Source organism: Lepus europaeus, chromosome 6 (assembly GCF_033115175.1).
Source record: "Lepus europaeus isolate LE1 chromosome 6, mLepTim1.pri, whole genome shotgun sequence".
NCBI lineage: Eukaryota > Metazoa > Chordata > Mammalia > Lagomorpha > Leporidae > Lepus > Lepus europaeus.
In genome coordinates this window covers 16,884,892-16,900,574 of record NC_084832.1, presented here as the reverse complement: position 1 = coordinate 16,900,574, position 15,683 = coordinate 16,884,892, and the positions used below count along the sequence as shown (strand labels likewise).

The 15,683-nt window shown below is 49.1% G+C and overlaps 1 protein-coding gene across 1 annotated transcript in view; it reads left to right on the top strand.

The window, feature by feature from the left end:
- The first annotated feature begins 837 nt into the window (after nucleotides 1-837).
- Nucleotides 838-15,683, top strand: part of DNAJC3 (DnaJ heat shock protein family (Hsp40) member C3) — a 96,432-nt gene continuing 81,586 nt past the window's right edge. The window contains exon 1 of the mRNA XM_062194021.1: nucleotides 838-998. Coding sequence (XP_062050005.1) covers nucleotides 917-998 — 82 coding nt within the window. The 5' untranslated portion in view covers nucleotides 838-916. The remainder of the gene's footprint in view (nucleotides 999-15,683) is intronic.

Here is a 15,683-nt window from a genome sequence, read left to right as displayed (position 1 = left end):
TCTGATGCCAAGCTCAATAACCTGAACTCGGTCTCGTTCGCAAGACGCAAGCTCCGTTCCAGTTGTTTTCGCTCCCTCGACGTGGGCTGCACTCTCAAGGGCCCCTTGTCGTCTGAAGACACGGCGCCTCCTTGGGCTCCTCCGGAACGGCTCTGTTTTTCTGGACACTGGTTTGCTGGGCATTGTGAGTGGTGGGGGAGGGGGCTCCCCAGTTTCCAAGCCACTGTGACTTACCTGCCGTGGCTCGCTGCGGTTGACTGACCTAACCGCCATGAGGTCACCCACTGGGCCGAGCCGCGCCTCTGGCCGTTTCTGGCCTACTCTTCAGTCAGTATTTGTTCCGGGACGCCGCGCGGGAGGTGGCGTTCATCCCCCCTCCCCACTTCCTGGGGGTGCTCGGCCTCCCCATTCCTGACGCGGCGGCCGCGCCTTCCTGTGCAAACACCACACCGGAGGGCCTCGGAGCCGCTCCCGTCGCCTTCCTCACCGGCCGGCCCCAGAGGGCTTCCGCGGCCTGCGCATGCGGACTCGGCGGCCGCCTCACGGACTCTCCCGCCGCCTCCCTCCCGCCGGCCGCGGCGGTTTGGGGCTCGCTGACAGCTCCACGACCGCCGGACGCAGCCTCCTCTCGAGCTTCCACGTTATCCTATCAGAAACGGGGCGGGGCGGGGGCCTCCGCAGCCTATCAGCGCGAACCACGACCCAGGCGAGCCCAGTAGGAAAGCGGCCAGGAAGAAGGCGATTGGACGGCGGCGCCGCTGCGGGGCGTAGCGTCAGCGGGGCCCCGCCCACCGCTGCCTTCCCCGGCGGGCGCCAGCAGCCTCAGGCCTAAGCGAGAACGCACGGCGGGCGGGCGCCGCGGAAGCTTGAGCGCCGGCGCGGGCTGGTGGCCCGGCACCCTTCGGCGTCCTCGGCCATGGTGGCCCCCGGCTCCGTGACCAGCCGGCTGGGCTCGGTGTTCCCCTTCCTGCTGGTCCTGGTGGACCTGCAGTACGAAGGTGAGTGCAGCCCTGCCGTGGCGGAAGGAGTGGACCCCGGGGCCGGGCCCTGCTGCACCTCCTCCTCGTCTACACTCGGGGTGGCTCGGGCTGTGGGGCAGGGAGGGGGGGGACCACGGCCAGGCCTGGGCCTGAGCCCGCTGCTGGGCGGGGGCCGGCACCCGGTTCCGGGTTTGTCTGTGGAAGAGGTGAGGGGAGCGGCGGGCCGCGGGGCCGGAACAGCGAGTTTGAGGTGAGGAGCGGGGTCCGAGGGGGCGGCGACCGGGACGCCGAGGCTGGGGCAGCCGGCGGACCCTGGTTGGCGCCCGGGGACACCGTTGGTCAGGAGGGCCTGCAGGGGTGGTTCCTTTGGTGGAGTTCGGGGCGGCGGTGGGTGCGTGGAAGTGGAGTGGGGCGGCGCTGACTGTTAGAGAACTGAGTGACCATCCCTTTTCCGTAGGCTGCGTCGCCCGTGGTGGTCCTTAGGCTGGTGCACTTAGAGCTAGGGTTGGCTTGGGGCTCCCGACGTGGTGTCATGCCACTTAGGTTCGCCTTGCTTTTCTGAGTTCTCTGAGAAAGGGCCCCTTACAAACTTAGGAGAGCTTACGTTTTACTTGGGTCCTGTAGTCGGGAGTGTTGGCCTCTCCCACGGAAGAGCCGAAGTAGAGAGGAGGAAGAGTTAAAGTTGCCTGTGCCAGTTGGACCAATGCTCCCGTCTTGGTTGCTGTGTGAAATATTCGAGTATAATGACAAATTGGTCACGTGCGCTGATCTATTTTCATCCCCATAAAAAGGGCTCCTTGGCAAGGAGGTCAAATTAAACATTCGAATATTCCATTCACAGGGAGTGAGGAAACAAAGTTAGAAATTGTTGATGGTAGGGGCCGGCGCCATGGTGCACTTGGCTAATCCTGCGCCGGCACCCCGGGGTCTAGTCGCATTTGAGGCGCCGGTTCTGTCTCGGTTGCTCCTCTTCCAGTCCAGCTCTCTGCTGTGGCCCGGGAAGGCAGTGGAGGATGGCCCAAGTGCTTGGGCCTTGCACCCGCTTGGGAGATGAGGAAGAAGCACCTGGCTCCTGGCTTCGGATCCGTGCAGCTCTGGCCGTTTCGGGGGTGAACTAATGGAAGGAAGACTTTTCTCTCTCTCTCTCACTCCGTAACTCTGCCTGTCCAAAAAAAAAAAAAAAAAAAAAAAAAAAAAAAAGAAAGAAAGAAAAGAAAAGAAATTGTTGATGGTAAAATCCTCTCCAAATGTTGAACTCTTTTGTTTTTAAAAAGATTTATTTATTTGAAAAGCAGAGTGATGGAGACACACACACACACACACACAGATGGGGAGAGAGATCTTCCTTCTGCTGGTTCTCTTCCCAAATGGCTACAACAGCCAGGGCTGGGCTAGGCCCAATGCAGGAGCCTGAACTCTGTCGTGCTCTTCCACATGGGTGGCAGGGTCCCAAGTACTTGGGCCCTTTTCTGCTGCTTTCCCAAGTGCATTAGCAGGAAGCTGGACTTGGAAGCAGAGCAGCCAAGACTTGAACTAACACTCTTTGATATGGGATGCTGGTGACACACACAAACAGTGGCTTAACCCACTGTGCCACAATGCCCACCGTCTTTTGCCTATTATTTGCTAAGAATAATACTCTCCTCTTTTTAGGTCATATTCAGGACAGTGGCTTTTTTTCTTTTTGGCTCACCATTGACCATATAGCTTTTGAACTCCAGTTCAAAAGATGTAGTGTGACAGTACTGGGACCAAGAATTTGACAGCTTGGCTGCCCCCCACCCCAGAATATCTAGTCACATTAATATGGCTCATATATTTTATTCCCTGGCATCTTCTAATTCTTAATCTCCCTTTTCCCCCTTTTGTAGTATTTATTCTGTAGTGATAGCATTAATGATTTGGTTTGAACACTGAAGAGAGTTGCTTGTGCTCTGCTTAATGTTATTTAAAAAAAACTTGTCACAGTGGTGCACTTTTCTATAATTTTCATTTTTTTCCACTAGCTTATAGATCACCTTTTAAAAATTGTTGTTCTGCTTATGATTCTATAAGACTCTCAACATTCTTTTCCCTCTTGTGGTGTTTTCCTTAGGAGAACTTCATTAGAGAGCTTTACTGTAAGAAGGTGTTGGTGACATTTCTCAGAGTATTCCTTTCTTAGGAGCATTGCTTGTGTAAAGTAGCAGGGCCCAGGTACTTGTGATGAAGACAAGAAAGGAGCCTGTCTGTAAGCCACTTACCCATAGCCATATGTGGTGTTATTCCTCCTTTACTAATGGGGGAACTGAGGCTCCTACAGCTTGATGAAGGTTCATCTTGTGTGCCAATTGGAGACAGAAGTTGTTTACAACATCATGTGGGTCTAAGCATTTGGTAACTGAGAAAACTAGGTTTTTTTTTTGTTTTGTTTTGTTTCATTTTTGTTTTTGTTTTTTGGTTGTTACCCACTGGCAGTGATTAACAGGAAGGGGATTTTCTGGCAGGTTTACTGCAGTGGTTCTCAAATTTAAAGTATGCACCAGAATCTCACATGGAGGACTTTTAAAAGCATAGTGCTGGGTCCCACTTCCAGAATTTCTGATTCAGTAGGTCTTGGTGGTGCCTGAAAATTTTTTTCTAAAAAAAAACAAGGTAACAGGTGATTGCCCAGGTGCTTGGGTCCCTCCCACCTGTGGCCCAAGTACTTGAGTCCTGGCTTCAGTCTGGCCCAGCTGGGTTATCGAAGGCATTTGGGAAGTGAGCCAGTGGATGGGAGAGATCTCTCTCTCTCTGCCTTTAAAATAAAATTTAATTAAGATTCCAGGGGACCACATGGTGAGGACTACTGGTATAATAAGCTATATGGAGAAGTTAATTTAGTTTTCTATTTATATTAAACACTAGATTTTGTGTTGGATTTAAGATGCTTTGCTTTGAATTAGCAAAGTTCCTGTCTTCCAAATATGTTCTGTGTCTGGATTCACAGACCTCCTAGTTTTCAGGGAGGCATCCTGGTCAGAGGGTGCGCATGCTAGGCCGGGAGCTTGGTGGCAGAAGAAATAAAGAAGAATGGGGTGTAAGAGTGAGTTTGAAAGAAAGAGTTGCATATGGTTAAGAATGTTACCAATAATTAGCTTAGATGGCTCAGTTTTCTCTGATTTTAAAATATTTGTCTTTTGTTTTCTTTTGGACTTTTCTATTAACTAATCCAAAGAAGGAAAACCTTAAGGTTGTAAGTTGAGAAGCTGGTGCCTAGCATCTACTTAAAGGCCTTTGAAAGGGAAGTCCAAAGCACTAGGTTAGAAATAGGATTTTTGGAGTAGAAAGAAAACTTTAGCAGTATGTATGTTAGAATGCTCTTGCTACAGGTATAGGAGTTATTTTGATTGTTTGTTATGATTTGTTCTGTTTAGTGATTTAAGTAGGAACACAGCCTGGGAACCAAACTTTTTCTTTTATCATAGTTTTATATCTTTTTCTTCCTTGTCTGGACTCTTTTTTTTTTTTTTTTAAAGATTTTATTTATTTGAGAGGTAGACAGAAGGAGAGACAGAAAGGTCTTCCACAATGCAGGCCCCTCAATTTTTCTTTTATTTCACTGAACTGAGTTGATTATGTCATATAATTTGGCCACAGGGAAAAGAATAGTTGAAAATTTATATGGATTAAAATCATGATTTTTATTTCAACCTAACTTACTAAATAGGCATGCTTTGTCTTCTCTAAAATTTCTTGACATAAAGAGTAAATAAAGTAGCAAATATGAATGAATTTAATTTATTCAAACTATACAGATAACATAGAATTACTTTAAATTCTTTAATAAGATAGTAGTATCAGTAGTACCTGTTAATTGGAGTAGTTTCATTTTTTGAGAGTACCTGAAAATGCAATAATTTTCATCCTGTGAGATAGGGGAAGTTCTGAGATGGAGTACCTTGTAGTAATTAGGCTTTATTTTCCTATATGAAACTAAATAATTGTGGTTAAGTTTAATGTCTATCACCATGTTCTTTCTTTGATTAATTTTGAACAGTTACGTCATGGGAGCATAGTCACCTGTTCTCAAAAACTCAAACATTTATTTATCTTTCCATACCTCTAGAAAGTTGCATTCGTTTCACTTGGAGTTCTGGAATATGGGAGTGGCTTGTTTAATCAATCAGCAAAGGTTTACTTTGTATCTTTTGGAGAGGTAAACATAGTGTAAAACTCATGGCTTTTGCCTTTGCTTTTGCCTTTTTAGACCAATTGGTAATATGAGACATGGATTTGTGAAGCATCCATGTTCTTTTTCTCTCCTTTCTTAGATTAGATTAAATGGTGTATCATCATAGTCACTTCATTGCAAACATCATTTACTTTTCTTACCCCTGTATTCTTTGGTTTTTGTATGCCTGGAGTATCGTAACACTGATTAAATCCAATTCGGCCAATTTTTTGTGCTTCAGAGCTGAAAAGTGCTGTCCACTTTACTGCACTACCTTTTCTCTTAGTGAAGTACATGAAACATCTCTAGCTCTATTTTCTCTCCTGAAAATTTTGCCTCTAAACTTGTGTCTTTGTGCTGCTTTAACAGAATACCACAAAATGGTAATTTATAAACAACATAAATTTTTCATAGTTCCAGAAGCTGGGAATTTTTTTTTTTTTTTTTTTTTTTGGACAGGCAGAGTTAGACAGTGAGTGAGACAGAGAGGAGAAAGGTCTTCCTTCTGTTGGTTCACCCCCCAAATGGCTGCTATGGCTGGCGCGCTGTGCTGATCCAAAGCCAGGAGCCAGGTGCTTCCTCCTGGTCTCCTGTGCGGGTGCAGGGTCTAAGCACTTGGGCCATTTCCACTGCCTTCCTGGGCCACAGCAGAGGGCTGGACTGGAAGAGGAGCAACCAGGACAGAACCGGCACCCCAACCAGTACTAGAACTTGGGGTGCCGGTGCTGCAGGCAGAGGATTAGCCTAGTGAGCTGCGGCGCCAGCCAGCTAGGAATTCTTTAATCAAGGTGCTGGTGCACTTGATGTTGAACGAGGGCCTTCTTGTGAGTCTTATGTGACAGAAGGGGAGAATGCCATGGCTGAAATGGCAGAAGGTAGAAGGGCATAAAGGGGCTAAAAAGAATACCTTGTCCCTGTAGCCTTTTCTTTTCTTTTCTTTTCTTTTCTTTTCTTTTCTTTTCTTTTCTTTTCTTTTCTTTTCTTTCTTTCTTTCTTTTTTTTTTTTTAAGATTTATTATTTACTTGAAAGATTTGCACGGAGAGAGAAGGAGAGGCAGAGAGAGTGAGAGGTCTTCCATCTGCTGGTTCACTTCCCAGTTGGCTGCAACGGCTGGAGGTGCGCCAATCCAAAGGCAGGAGCCAGGAGCTTCTTCTGGGTCTCCTATGCGGGTGCAGGGGCTCAAGGACTTGGGCCATCTTCTACTGCTTTCCCAGGCCATAACAAAGAGCCAAGACTCGAACTGGTGCCCATATGGGATGCCAGCACTGAAGGCGGCGGCTTTACCTGTTGTGCCACAGTGCTGGCCCCTGTAGCCTTTTCATAAGGTGCTAATCCTGAGAACTCATGACTGAATTACTTCCTAGAAGGATCCTGCTCTTAATGTGACCACAATGGGATTATATTTCAGCATGTGAGTTTTGGGGGATATTCAGACTGTGTTACTGCTTCTTTCTTTATTGAATCATTGTATCAGCCTACAAATCATATATAGAACAATGGAATTAAAAGGTTACTTGGTTTTGGTGCAAAAATTTTTGAACTCCATTTTTTTTTTTAAAGATTGATTTACTTATTTGAGAGGTAGAGGTAGAGTTAGAGAGTGAAAGAGAAGGTCTTCCATCCGCTGATTCACTCCTCAAATGGCTGTTGACGGCCAGAGCTGAGCTGATCCAAAACCAGGAGCCAGGAGCTTCTTCCAGGTCTTCCACGCGTGTGCAGGGGCCCAAGCATTTGGGCCATCCTCTACTGCTTTCCCAGGCCATAGCAGAGAGCTGGATTGGAAGAGGAGCAGCCAGGACACAAACGAGTGCCCGTGTGGGATGCCAGTTTTTCAGGCCATGGCTTTACCTGTTGTGTCATAGCACTAGCCATATGTGTTTTTCTTTTCTGTCTTTTTTTATAACAGACATTTCCATGAGCTTTTAGAGTACCCTATTTTCACCTTAAACCACCTTCTACTGTCATTTGTTGATGTTGATACAGAATTTTAAAGTTGGTAGCCTCTATCTCCTTGTTTCTTCTGTTCTTTCCCTAGCACATTACTTCTGTAGTACTGCAAAACGTTACATATCTTGCATATACTATTTTTTTTTTTAATTTGACAGGTAGTTATAGACAGTGAGAGTGAGAGAGAGAGAGAGACAGAGAGAAAGGTCTTCCTTCCGTTGGTTCATTCCCTAAATGGCCGCTACCGCCGGCGCTGCGCCAATCTGAAGCCAGGAGCCAGATGCTTCTTCCTGGTCTCCCATTGCATGTACTATTTACGTCTCCAACTTCTCCCCTCCATCACCAGGCTCTCATTACATCAGCTTCTTTTACTTCCAAGTGTCAAGCCCATTTTTAAGCATGTTTATTGTTTGTTGCGACATGGGAAGATCTTTTCTGAGATTTTCAAATGAGCCTTTATGTTTTAGAGAGACCTTCCTGACAAATCACCCTCTGCTTCAATTAACATTTACTTCACCTCCTTGTATTTCCTACATTGCTCGGCGCCGTCCTCGTCCAGCAAGAGACAGAGACCGAACACTTTGCACGGGGTTCCTTTATTGCTCGGCAAGCAGGAGATCCAGCTTCGATCTCTTCTGGGCAGGAACTCCCTTACACCCGCGTAGCAAGGGTTTATATGCACAATACACGTCACAAATCAGGTGATAGGCTAGAAGCGCGGGGATAGGACAATCTCGTGGCAAGGCGGGAAGGAGCGAGCTAGAGCGGGAAATCTAAGGCGGGAAGGAGCGAGCAAGAGCGGGAACTCCCTGAGATGAGGAAGAACCCGGAAGCAGGGAGTCGGCGCCATCTTAGGGGCACGGTTCCTCCGGTCTGGTTCCCTACATCTCCCTCCTTTTGTTTTTGCACAAATCACATCCCCGACGGCCCTGGCTCATGAGGGCCGGGAGAATATTTACTAGGCAGAGAGTAGAGGTGCATACCCAGCGTGCTTGTGATCCGTTAGTTACGGAACTTCAAGGGCCTGGCCACAACCCCTGATGTCTCCGTTAGGGATCAGTTTTTATTCCCTTTTGCTGGGGCAGGCTGGGAATTGAACCTGCATGCATATGCATATGCTCTCCCAGGACCCCCGGAACCCCCGGGTGGACTCCTGCTGCAGTACCTTTGGTCTCGCATACCCAGTTTTCGCTCCCCGTCAGGGATGGGTGATACAGCCCAATGAATGAGAGGGGGAACAAGACAACTCGAGGAAGGTGTGTGCCTGATGGAGGCATTGTCCATATGTGAGGCGTGAGTAGGGATGGGGGGACGAGGGTTTTAATCGCTGGTATGGACCCGGTCATAAGTCATGCGAGCCAGCATGGCATATGCATCCGGATCACGGTGATGGAGAGCAGCATACGCTGCCGCGCGGAACTGATGTCTGACGCTCTCCAACTTGTTGTTGATGAAGGAGCTCACCCAGCGAAGTACACAGGGACCTATGGACAACAATAGGAACAGAGATATTAACGGTCCCAGGAAAGGGAGAAGGTAAGGAAGGAATCCGTTCCAGGCGCTCCAGAGCGGGTTTTCATATAGTTCTTTGCGTCTTTTTTCTAGGGATTCTTGTAATTTTTTTTTTTTTTTTTTTTTTTTTTTTTTTTTTTTTTACTCGATCTCGGACCACTCCAGACTTGTTGGTGTAGAAACAGCAGCGTTCCTGTAAAGCAAGACAGACACCTCCCTTCTCCACGGTTAAAAGATCCAGGCCACGCCTATTTTGCAGGACCACTTCTGCGAGGGAGTCTATTTGATCTTGAATTTCCTGGAGGGACTGACCTACGGCTTCCATGTCACTAATCATTTGATGTGCAAGTTTGGTATACTTATCCAAGGAAACTCCTAATCCCGCCGTACCAGTACCCACGGCGGTAGCGATGCCAAGGCCTACTAACAAGGGTACCATGTGGACCGCTCGCTTTGTACGAACAGGCCAGGTATCCAAGGCGGGTATGGGGATCGGCTGGTCTCCCGGAATGATCTCTATGTCTGGGGGAATGATGGCAAGAGCACAGATCCCAGTCCAATTAAAGGGAAGCGCGGAGTAGGCATGAGATCCGCAAACCAGCACGTGGCCAGGGGGAGCACATCTTTGAGACGGACTGACGGTTAGTACTTCGTAGTTGCATAGTGACAGGGAAATTCCTACTGGAACAGCGTCTGTAGAGTTCAAATTGGTAGTAATGCAGGAGGCATTCAGAGGAGAAGATACTTGTACAGGGAAAGGAGGAGTGGCAGAACAATTGTCAGTGGTAAGATTAAGAAGGGAAGAATTTAAGACAGGAATCGCTAGCGGGTAAGGTGTCCCTAGGGCCAAGCACAACCAACAATCCTGAGCCAAGCTGGGGGCGGTTAGATTTAATGCCCTGTGAGTAGCCTCAAGAATATCCTGAGTTTGTGGATCAAGGGCCACAGAATGAGGTCGAGGCCTGACCAAGGGGTGATACAGCAAAGGAGAAGGAGAAAAGAGGGTTTTCCAACGCTTTGTTAGCTGTTGGTGGCGGAGCTGGTCCTGTGGGCCTCCGCCATCAGAGATATGCACGGGTGCCGTAGTGCGCCAGCACGCCCACTGTCCAGGCGTACCAACACAGGGGGCTGAGAGGTAGGGGGATGAATGGACTACCTGTGGCAAATGGTCAGGACTAGAGGACCTGCGAGTACTTTGTAACTGGGTGGCATAGTACGACTGACCGCCAGAAGTGCATTGGAAGTATGAGGAATCGCAAGAGCTGTGCATGGATTCTTGAAAGGTCAAGCAAGGACAGGAGTGGTTTTTGCTATGGGGATCAGAAACGCGGGGTTTGGGCACACATATGTAGCCGCGTGGTAGGCCGGGGATCCCCTGGAGGGGCAGATATGCAGTTTTGTCCCCACAATCAGCTGTGGCGATGTGAGTACGCTGCAGTACGGTGTTGCTGGTCCCCCCCTTGCAGTCGCAAGGGTTGCCTACGTTCTGCAGTAAAGCAGTGGGGTTGGAGTTAAAGCCCGCATAAGAGCCAGGGAGCAAAGCCGCTGCCAGTATGAAGAAGCGGAAGGGGTGCATCTCACGTCTCGTTGTTTTGTTGCAATTTGTCGTCCTGTGAGAGCGTGGTAATCTCGGTTATCTCGGGGGAGATGTCGTCCGTAGGTGATAGAGGTGTATCTTGTGGCGGCGGGGCTGTTTTTCTGACCAATCTTTCCGGTATCCAGAGAGGTTCTCTTCCAGATTCCTGTGGGAAGACACAGACCGCGCCTCGGTTCCAGCATAATACCGGATCCGGGCCGTACCACTTTCCCGTGAGGACATCTTTCCAACGGACATAGCCTCGTGAAGATGGCTCCTTTAACATGTGTCTCTCAGCGGGGGACATAGAATGATCTGTCAAATTCAAAAAGTTTATAGTAAACAGTGCAAGGGAGAGGCGCATTCGAGGGGTTTTGCCCGTGGCAATTCCCTCCTTTTGTTTTAAGAGAAAAGCCTTGAGGGTTCGATGAGCCCTTTTAATTATGGCCTGTCCCTGAGGGTTATAAGGGATTTCAGTTTTATGTTGTACCTGCATACGGGTGCAGAAATCTTGGAATGATTTACTTGTGTATGTAGGACCATTATCTGTTTTTAAAGTTTTTGGTTTGCCCCAGGCTGCCCATGCAGCAAGGCAGTGATTAATGACATGGGTGGTACGCTCACCCGTCTCCAGAGAAGCAAAAATTACTTGGGAACAGGTGTCAACTGACACATGAACATACTTTAAGGTCCCAAACTCGGATATGTGGGTGACATCCATCTGCCAGATATGTCCTGGTAGTAATCCTCGGGGATTAACCCCCACCGAAGGCACAGGGGTTAAAGTAGGGCATGCGGCACAATGGCGAACAATATCGCGAGCGGCAGCACGAGAAAGACCGAATTTGGCGGCAAGGGTTTTTGCGTTTACATGGAACTCTGAATGAAACTGGATAGCCTGCTCTTCTGGGGAAGAAAATTGGAGTATCCAAATGGGGCGTGTGGCTTGATCAGCTATAGCATTGCCTGTGGTCATGGGTCCAGGTAAGGAAGAATGAGCTCTAATATGAGTAATAAAGAAAGGAGCAGACCGATTCCAAATAGATTTTTGCAGGGTGAGGAAAACTGTCGCTACGGAGGATGAAGAATTGACTAGTCCTGCGGCCTCAAGGATAGACACAGAATTAACCACATAGCGTGAATCAGACACAATATTGACAGGTCCGGGGAAATCAGAGAAGACTTGGTTAACTATAAGAAGTTCAGTTACCTGGGGGGAGTTAGTAGCGAATTGGAATGTTTTTGGCACAGATCCTGAAACAACATATGCACCGACTCCTGTTTTAGAACCGTCGGTATACACTACTGGGGCTCCCTGTAAGGGCTTTTGGGATGTGGACTTTGGAAAAATAACTGGGTGAGACTGAACAAAGGTTAGCAAAGGATCAGAGGGTGTTCTGTTTGTAATAGTTGCGGAAGTGGAGCAGACTAAAACCGCCCAAGCATCAGTACAAGCGATTAGCACACGTACCTGTTCCATGGAATAGGGGACAACAATGGTGGATGGTTCGCGTCCAAAATGTTGGATAGCCCTCTGAATGGCTAGGAGAGTTATCTCCGCCACTGCCACGGGATAGTAACTAATAGATCTAGTAGATGACATTGAGGGATGGATCCAGAGGAGAGGCCCATCCTGCCATAGGACCGCGGTGGGCTGTTTAAGGGTGTCGAGGACCCAAAGAGTAAGGTCTCCCGCAGGGTCCCAACGTTTTAGGGCAGCTTTACTAAGGGCATCGTTGACAATTGACAGTGCTTGTTTGGCCTCAGAGGTGAAGGTTCGGGGGGAAGCAAGATCCGGGTCTCCTTTAAGTATATTAAAGAGGGGCTGCAATGCAGCATTAGGAATGTTAAGGTAGTGCCTAATCCAATTGATATCCCCTAAAAGTTTTTGTAAGTCATTTAGAGTGGAGATAGCATTGATTTTTATTTGAATTTTTTGAGGTCTAATTTGAGTAGGGGCGACTATAGCCCCAAGATAAGAAACTACAGACGACAATTGCACCTTATTAGGTGCAATATGCAGCCCTGCCCCTTCCAGCACTTGTTGGAGTGTACTGTATAAGGCCAGGAGCCTCTCTGCTGTGGGGGCTGCACACAGTAGGTCGTCCATATAATGTAGGCACCTGCAGTCGGAATATCGGTCTCTAAGAGGTTTTAGTACTTGGGCTACATAGACTTGACACATGGTGGGGCTATTAGTCATACCCTGAGGCAAGACTGTCCACTCCCAACGCTTGTCCGGTTGTTCCTGGTTCTGGGTGGGGACAGTAAAAGCAAAACGTGGGGTATCCTTTTTGTCCAATGGAATGGAAAAGAAACAATCCTTAAGATCTATTACAATAACAGGCCATTGGTTGGGAAGTGCCGAAAGCAGAGGAAGACCACGTTGCACAGGGCCCATAGGCTGCATCTGTGCGTTGACTGCCCTAAGATCATGTAAGAGTCTCCATTGACCTAATTTTTTGCGGATGGCAAAAATAGGCGTATTCCATGGAGAGGTGGATGGGATCAAATGACCAGCGTTGACCTGCTCCAAGACCAGAGTGTTGACTGCCTCCAGTTTCTCCTGAGATAGGGGCCACTGTGGAACCCAGACGGGTACGTCCGTTAGCCACGAGATGGGTAAAGGCTCCACTGGTTTAGGAGGCGAAACAGTGACCCCTAGGAAAAACCCAGGCCAACTTTACTTGGTCTTTGTTTTGGTTCAATGGGGGAAGGGTGGCCCTGGAGCTGGACACCGAGTCCCTTGCCTGGGACGTAACCCATATTTTGTAGCATAGATCGTACTGCAGGGGAAGTGGTGACCAAAGCAACATCCATTTCGGCCAGGACGTCTCTCCCCCAAAGGGAAATGGGTAGAGGTAAAATGAATGGAGAAAACTGTCCTCTATGACCCTCGCTATCCTGCCATGACAACAAGGCTGCACTGATTTTTGGGAAATGAGCAAAACCAAGTCCTTGCAAGGTTTGTTCCGCCACATTTGTAGGCCATGTACTAGGCCAGTCCTTTGTTGCTATAATGGATTTGTCGGCTCCTGTGTCTAAAAGTCCCTTAATGTCCTTGCCATTAATCTGCAACACTAAAGTGGGACGTTCATTTAAAAGCATATGTAAGCCGGTAAAATTAATGCCAGAGGACCCAAAGTTACCAGCGCCGCGAACGTGGTTTTTAGCTGGGATTAAAGAGTGAAGACTGGGCAGTAATAACATTTGTGCGATACGGTCTCCAGGATTGATTACTAAAGGTCCCTGAGGGGCCTGAACCATGATCTTTACTTTACCAGTGAAATCAGAGTCAACTACCCCGGGGATCACAGCTAGCCCTCGGAGGGCGGCGGAGGACCGACCCAACACTAATCCAACCGAATCCGGGGGCAGAGGACCGGAGCAGTCGCTCTCCACTAATTGTACCCCCATCTCCGGAGTTAAGAGGAGAGGGGAGGTGGCGCGGAGGTCCAGGCCTGCGGACCCGTGAGTGGCACGGGCTGAGGGTGCACTGGGTGTAGCGCAGACACGGGAGGTGGAACCTGAGAGTAGATTTGATTTTGGGGGCTCCTCGCTGGGTTGGGGAGCCCCCTCTGGCCGTTTTTTGGCCCCTGGGCGCTACCTGTAAGTGGGTTGCCATCGATATCGAAAGCAGAACGGCATACCTCTGCCCTATGAGGGCCCTTGCGGCAACGGCGACAAGGCTCTATGCCTGAAGGCTGTGCCGTGGAATACCCATGGCTGAGATTGGGGCAATCGCGTTTTCTGTGACCCGGTTGATGACATTGGAAGCAAAGTCCTGAAGATATGGGGGGTCGGGTCGATTTAGATTTTGGACTGTTTTCTTTGACTTTTGCCAGCATCGCAGCTAGGCCCGCATTAGTAAGTGGCCCACCGGTATCTCTGCAGTATTTTAACCAGGAGTCCAGAGATTTATGTCTATATTGTCGAAGAATGTTTTTGCACTCTTTATTAGCCTGCTCAAAAATAATTTGTTTGACCAGTGGCTGAACGTCAACCTCGGAAGGGAAAATACGCGACGCAGCCTCAAGTATGCGAGCGACAAAATCAGCGAAGGGTTCGGCCGTGCCCTGAACGATCTTGGTGAGGTGGCTAGCTGAGTCACTTGGATTGGACGCCTGCCTCCACGCACGTTGGGCACAGTTGGAAATTTGCCTGTATACTTGTCTAGGGAATTGGGTCTGGTCAGCCTGATAAGGTCCACGCCCTAAAAGCATATCAGCATTCCACGTAGGGTGGCCGTCCTCAGCATTTTCATCTGTCTGGTCATGACAGCACTCTGTATTCATAGATTGCCACAAAAGAAAGCCGCCTGGACTTAAACAGGCCCGAGCCAATTGGGTCCAGTCGCTAGGTGTTAAAATGGACTGGCCGACTGATTCAAGGAGTGACAATGTGAATGGGGCTGTGGGTCCATAGTCATGGACCGCAGCCTTAAGTTGTTTTAATACTGTCATGTCCAATGGTTCGTGCCGGGCCTCTCGCGTGCCCAAAGCCAAAACAGGGTAAGCCTGAGCGGGGGCAGCGGGAGCGCCAGTTCGCAACTGTTTCCAGGCTTGTTGATGAAACTGTCTGCCTGAAAAAGGTGGCACATTTGGGACGTTTAATGGCCATGGCGGCACGGGTGTTAGATGGGGCTGAGGCACGCCTACATGACCGCCAGTAGGAGGCGCTGCGTCTTTAATCTGATGGGCGGGCACGACATCGATAGGAGGAGCCGTAGGCACTAGAGGGCGTAAACAGGCATCTTTTAACTTTTGCCGCAGCTGCGCATACGTAGGAGGCGGGGATTTAGGATCGCCGTCCCCTTCCCCCTCAGACTCAGAGGAGGCGGAGCCACATTCGGAGCCTGAGGCCAGTGAGGAAGTCTGGCATCCCGTGTCCTTAAATTGTATGAGGTCCCGGGCGCCGTCCGAGCTCTGAGAACGAACTTCCTCGAGAGCCTCGCGAACCGCCGTAAGAGTCGGGCGGTCCGCTCCCACCGACCTCTCCTCTTGGAGGCACGCCCGCAGTAGTTCCCATAAGGGGAGAACAACGGGGTCGATATCGGGTTCCTGGGGATCGTTAACTGTGCGCCGGAGATCCTTTCCTAATTTCTCCCAAGACTCAAGAGTTATTTGGCCCTCGTGGGTGAGCCACGGCGCAAAGAAATCAACACTTCCAAGGAACCTGACAAGTGTGGTCTTAGAAACCTTAATCCCTTTGCTACGCAATAATGCTTTTAACGGATTAAGCAACATTGAATGGCTAGATGAATTTCCCATTTTCAGTTTAAAGCGGGAAGACACGTCCGCTATCTTATTTTCAGTTTAAAGCGGGGGAACAAGTCTGCTATTCTTTCAGTTTAAAGCGGGGAAACACGTCCGCTATCTTAGGGTGCGTCCACCCTCCAACCACGAGATATACCTCACTCGCGGGGCCCAGACGGTAAGACTGACCTCGCTTACCTTCTACTTACCGGGCAACGTA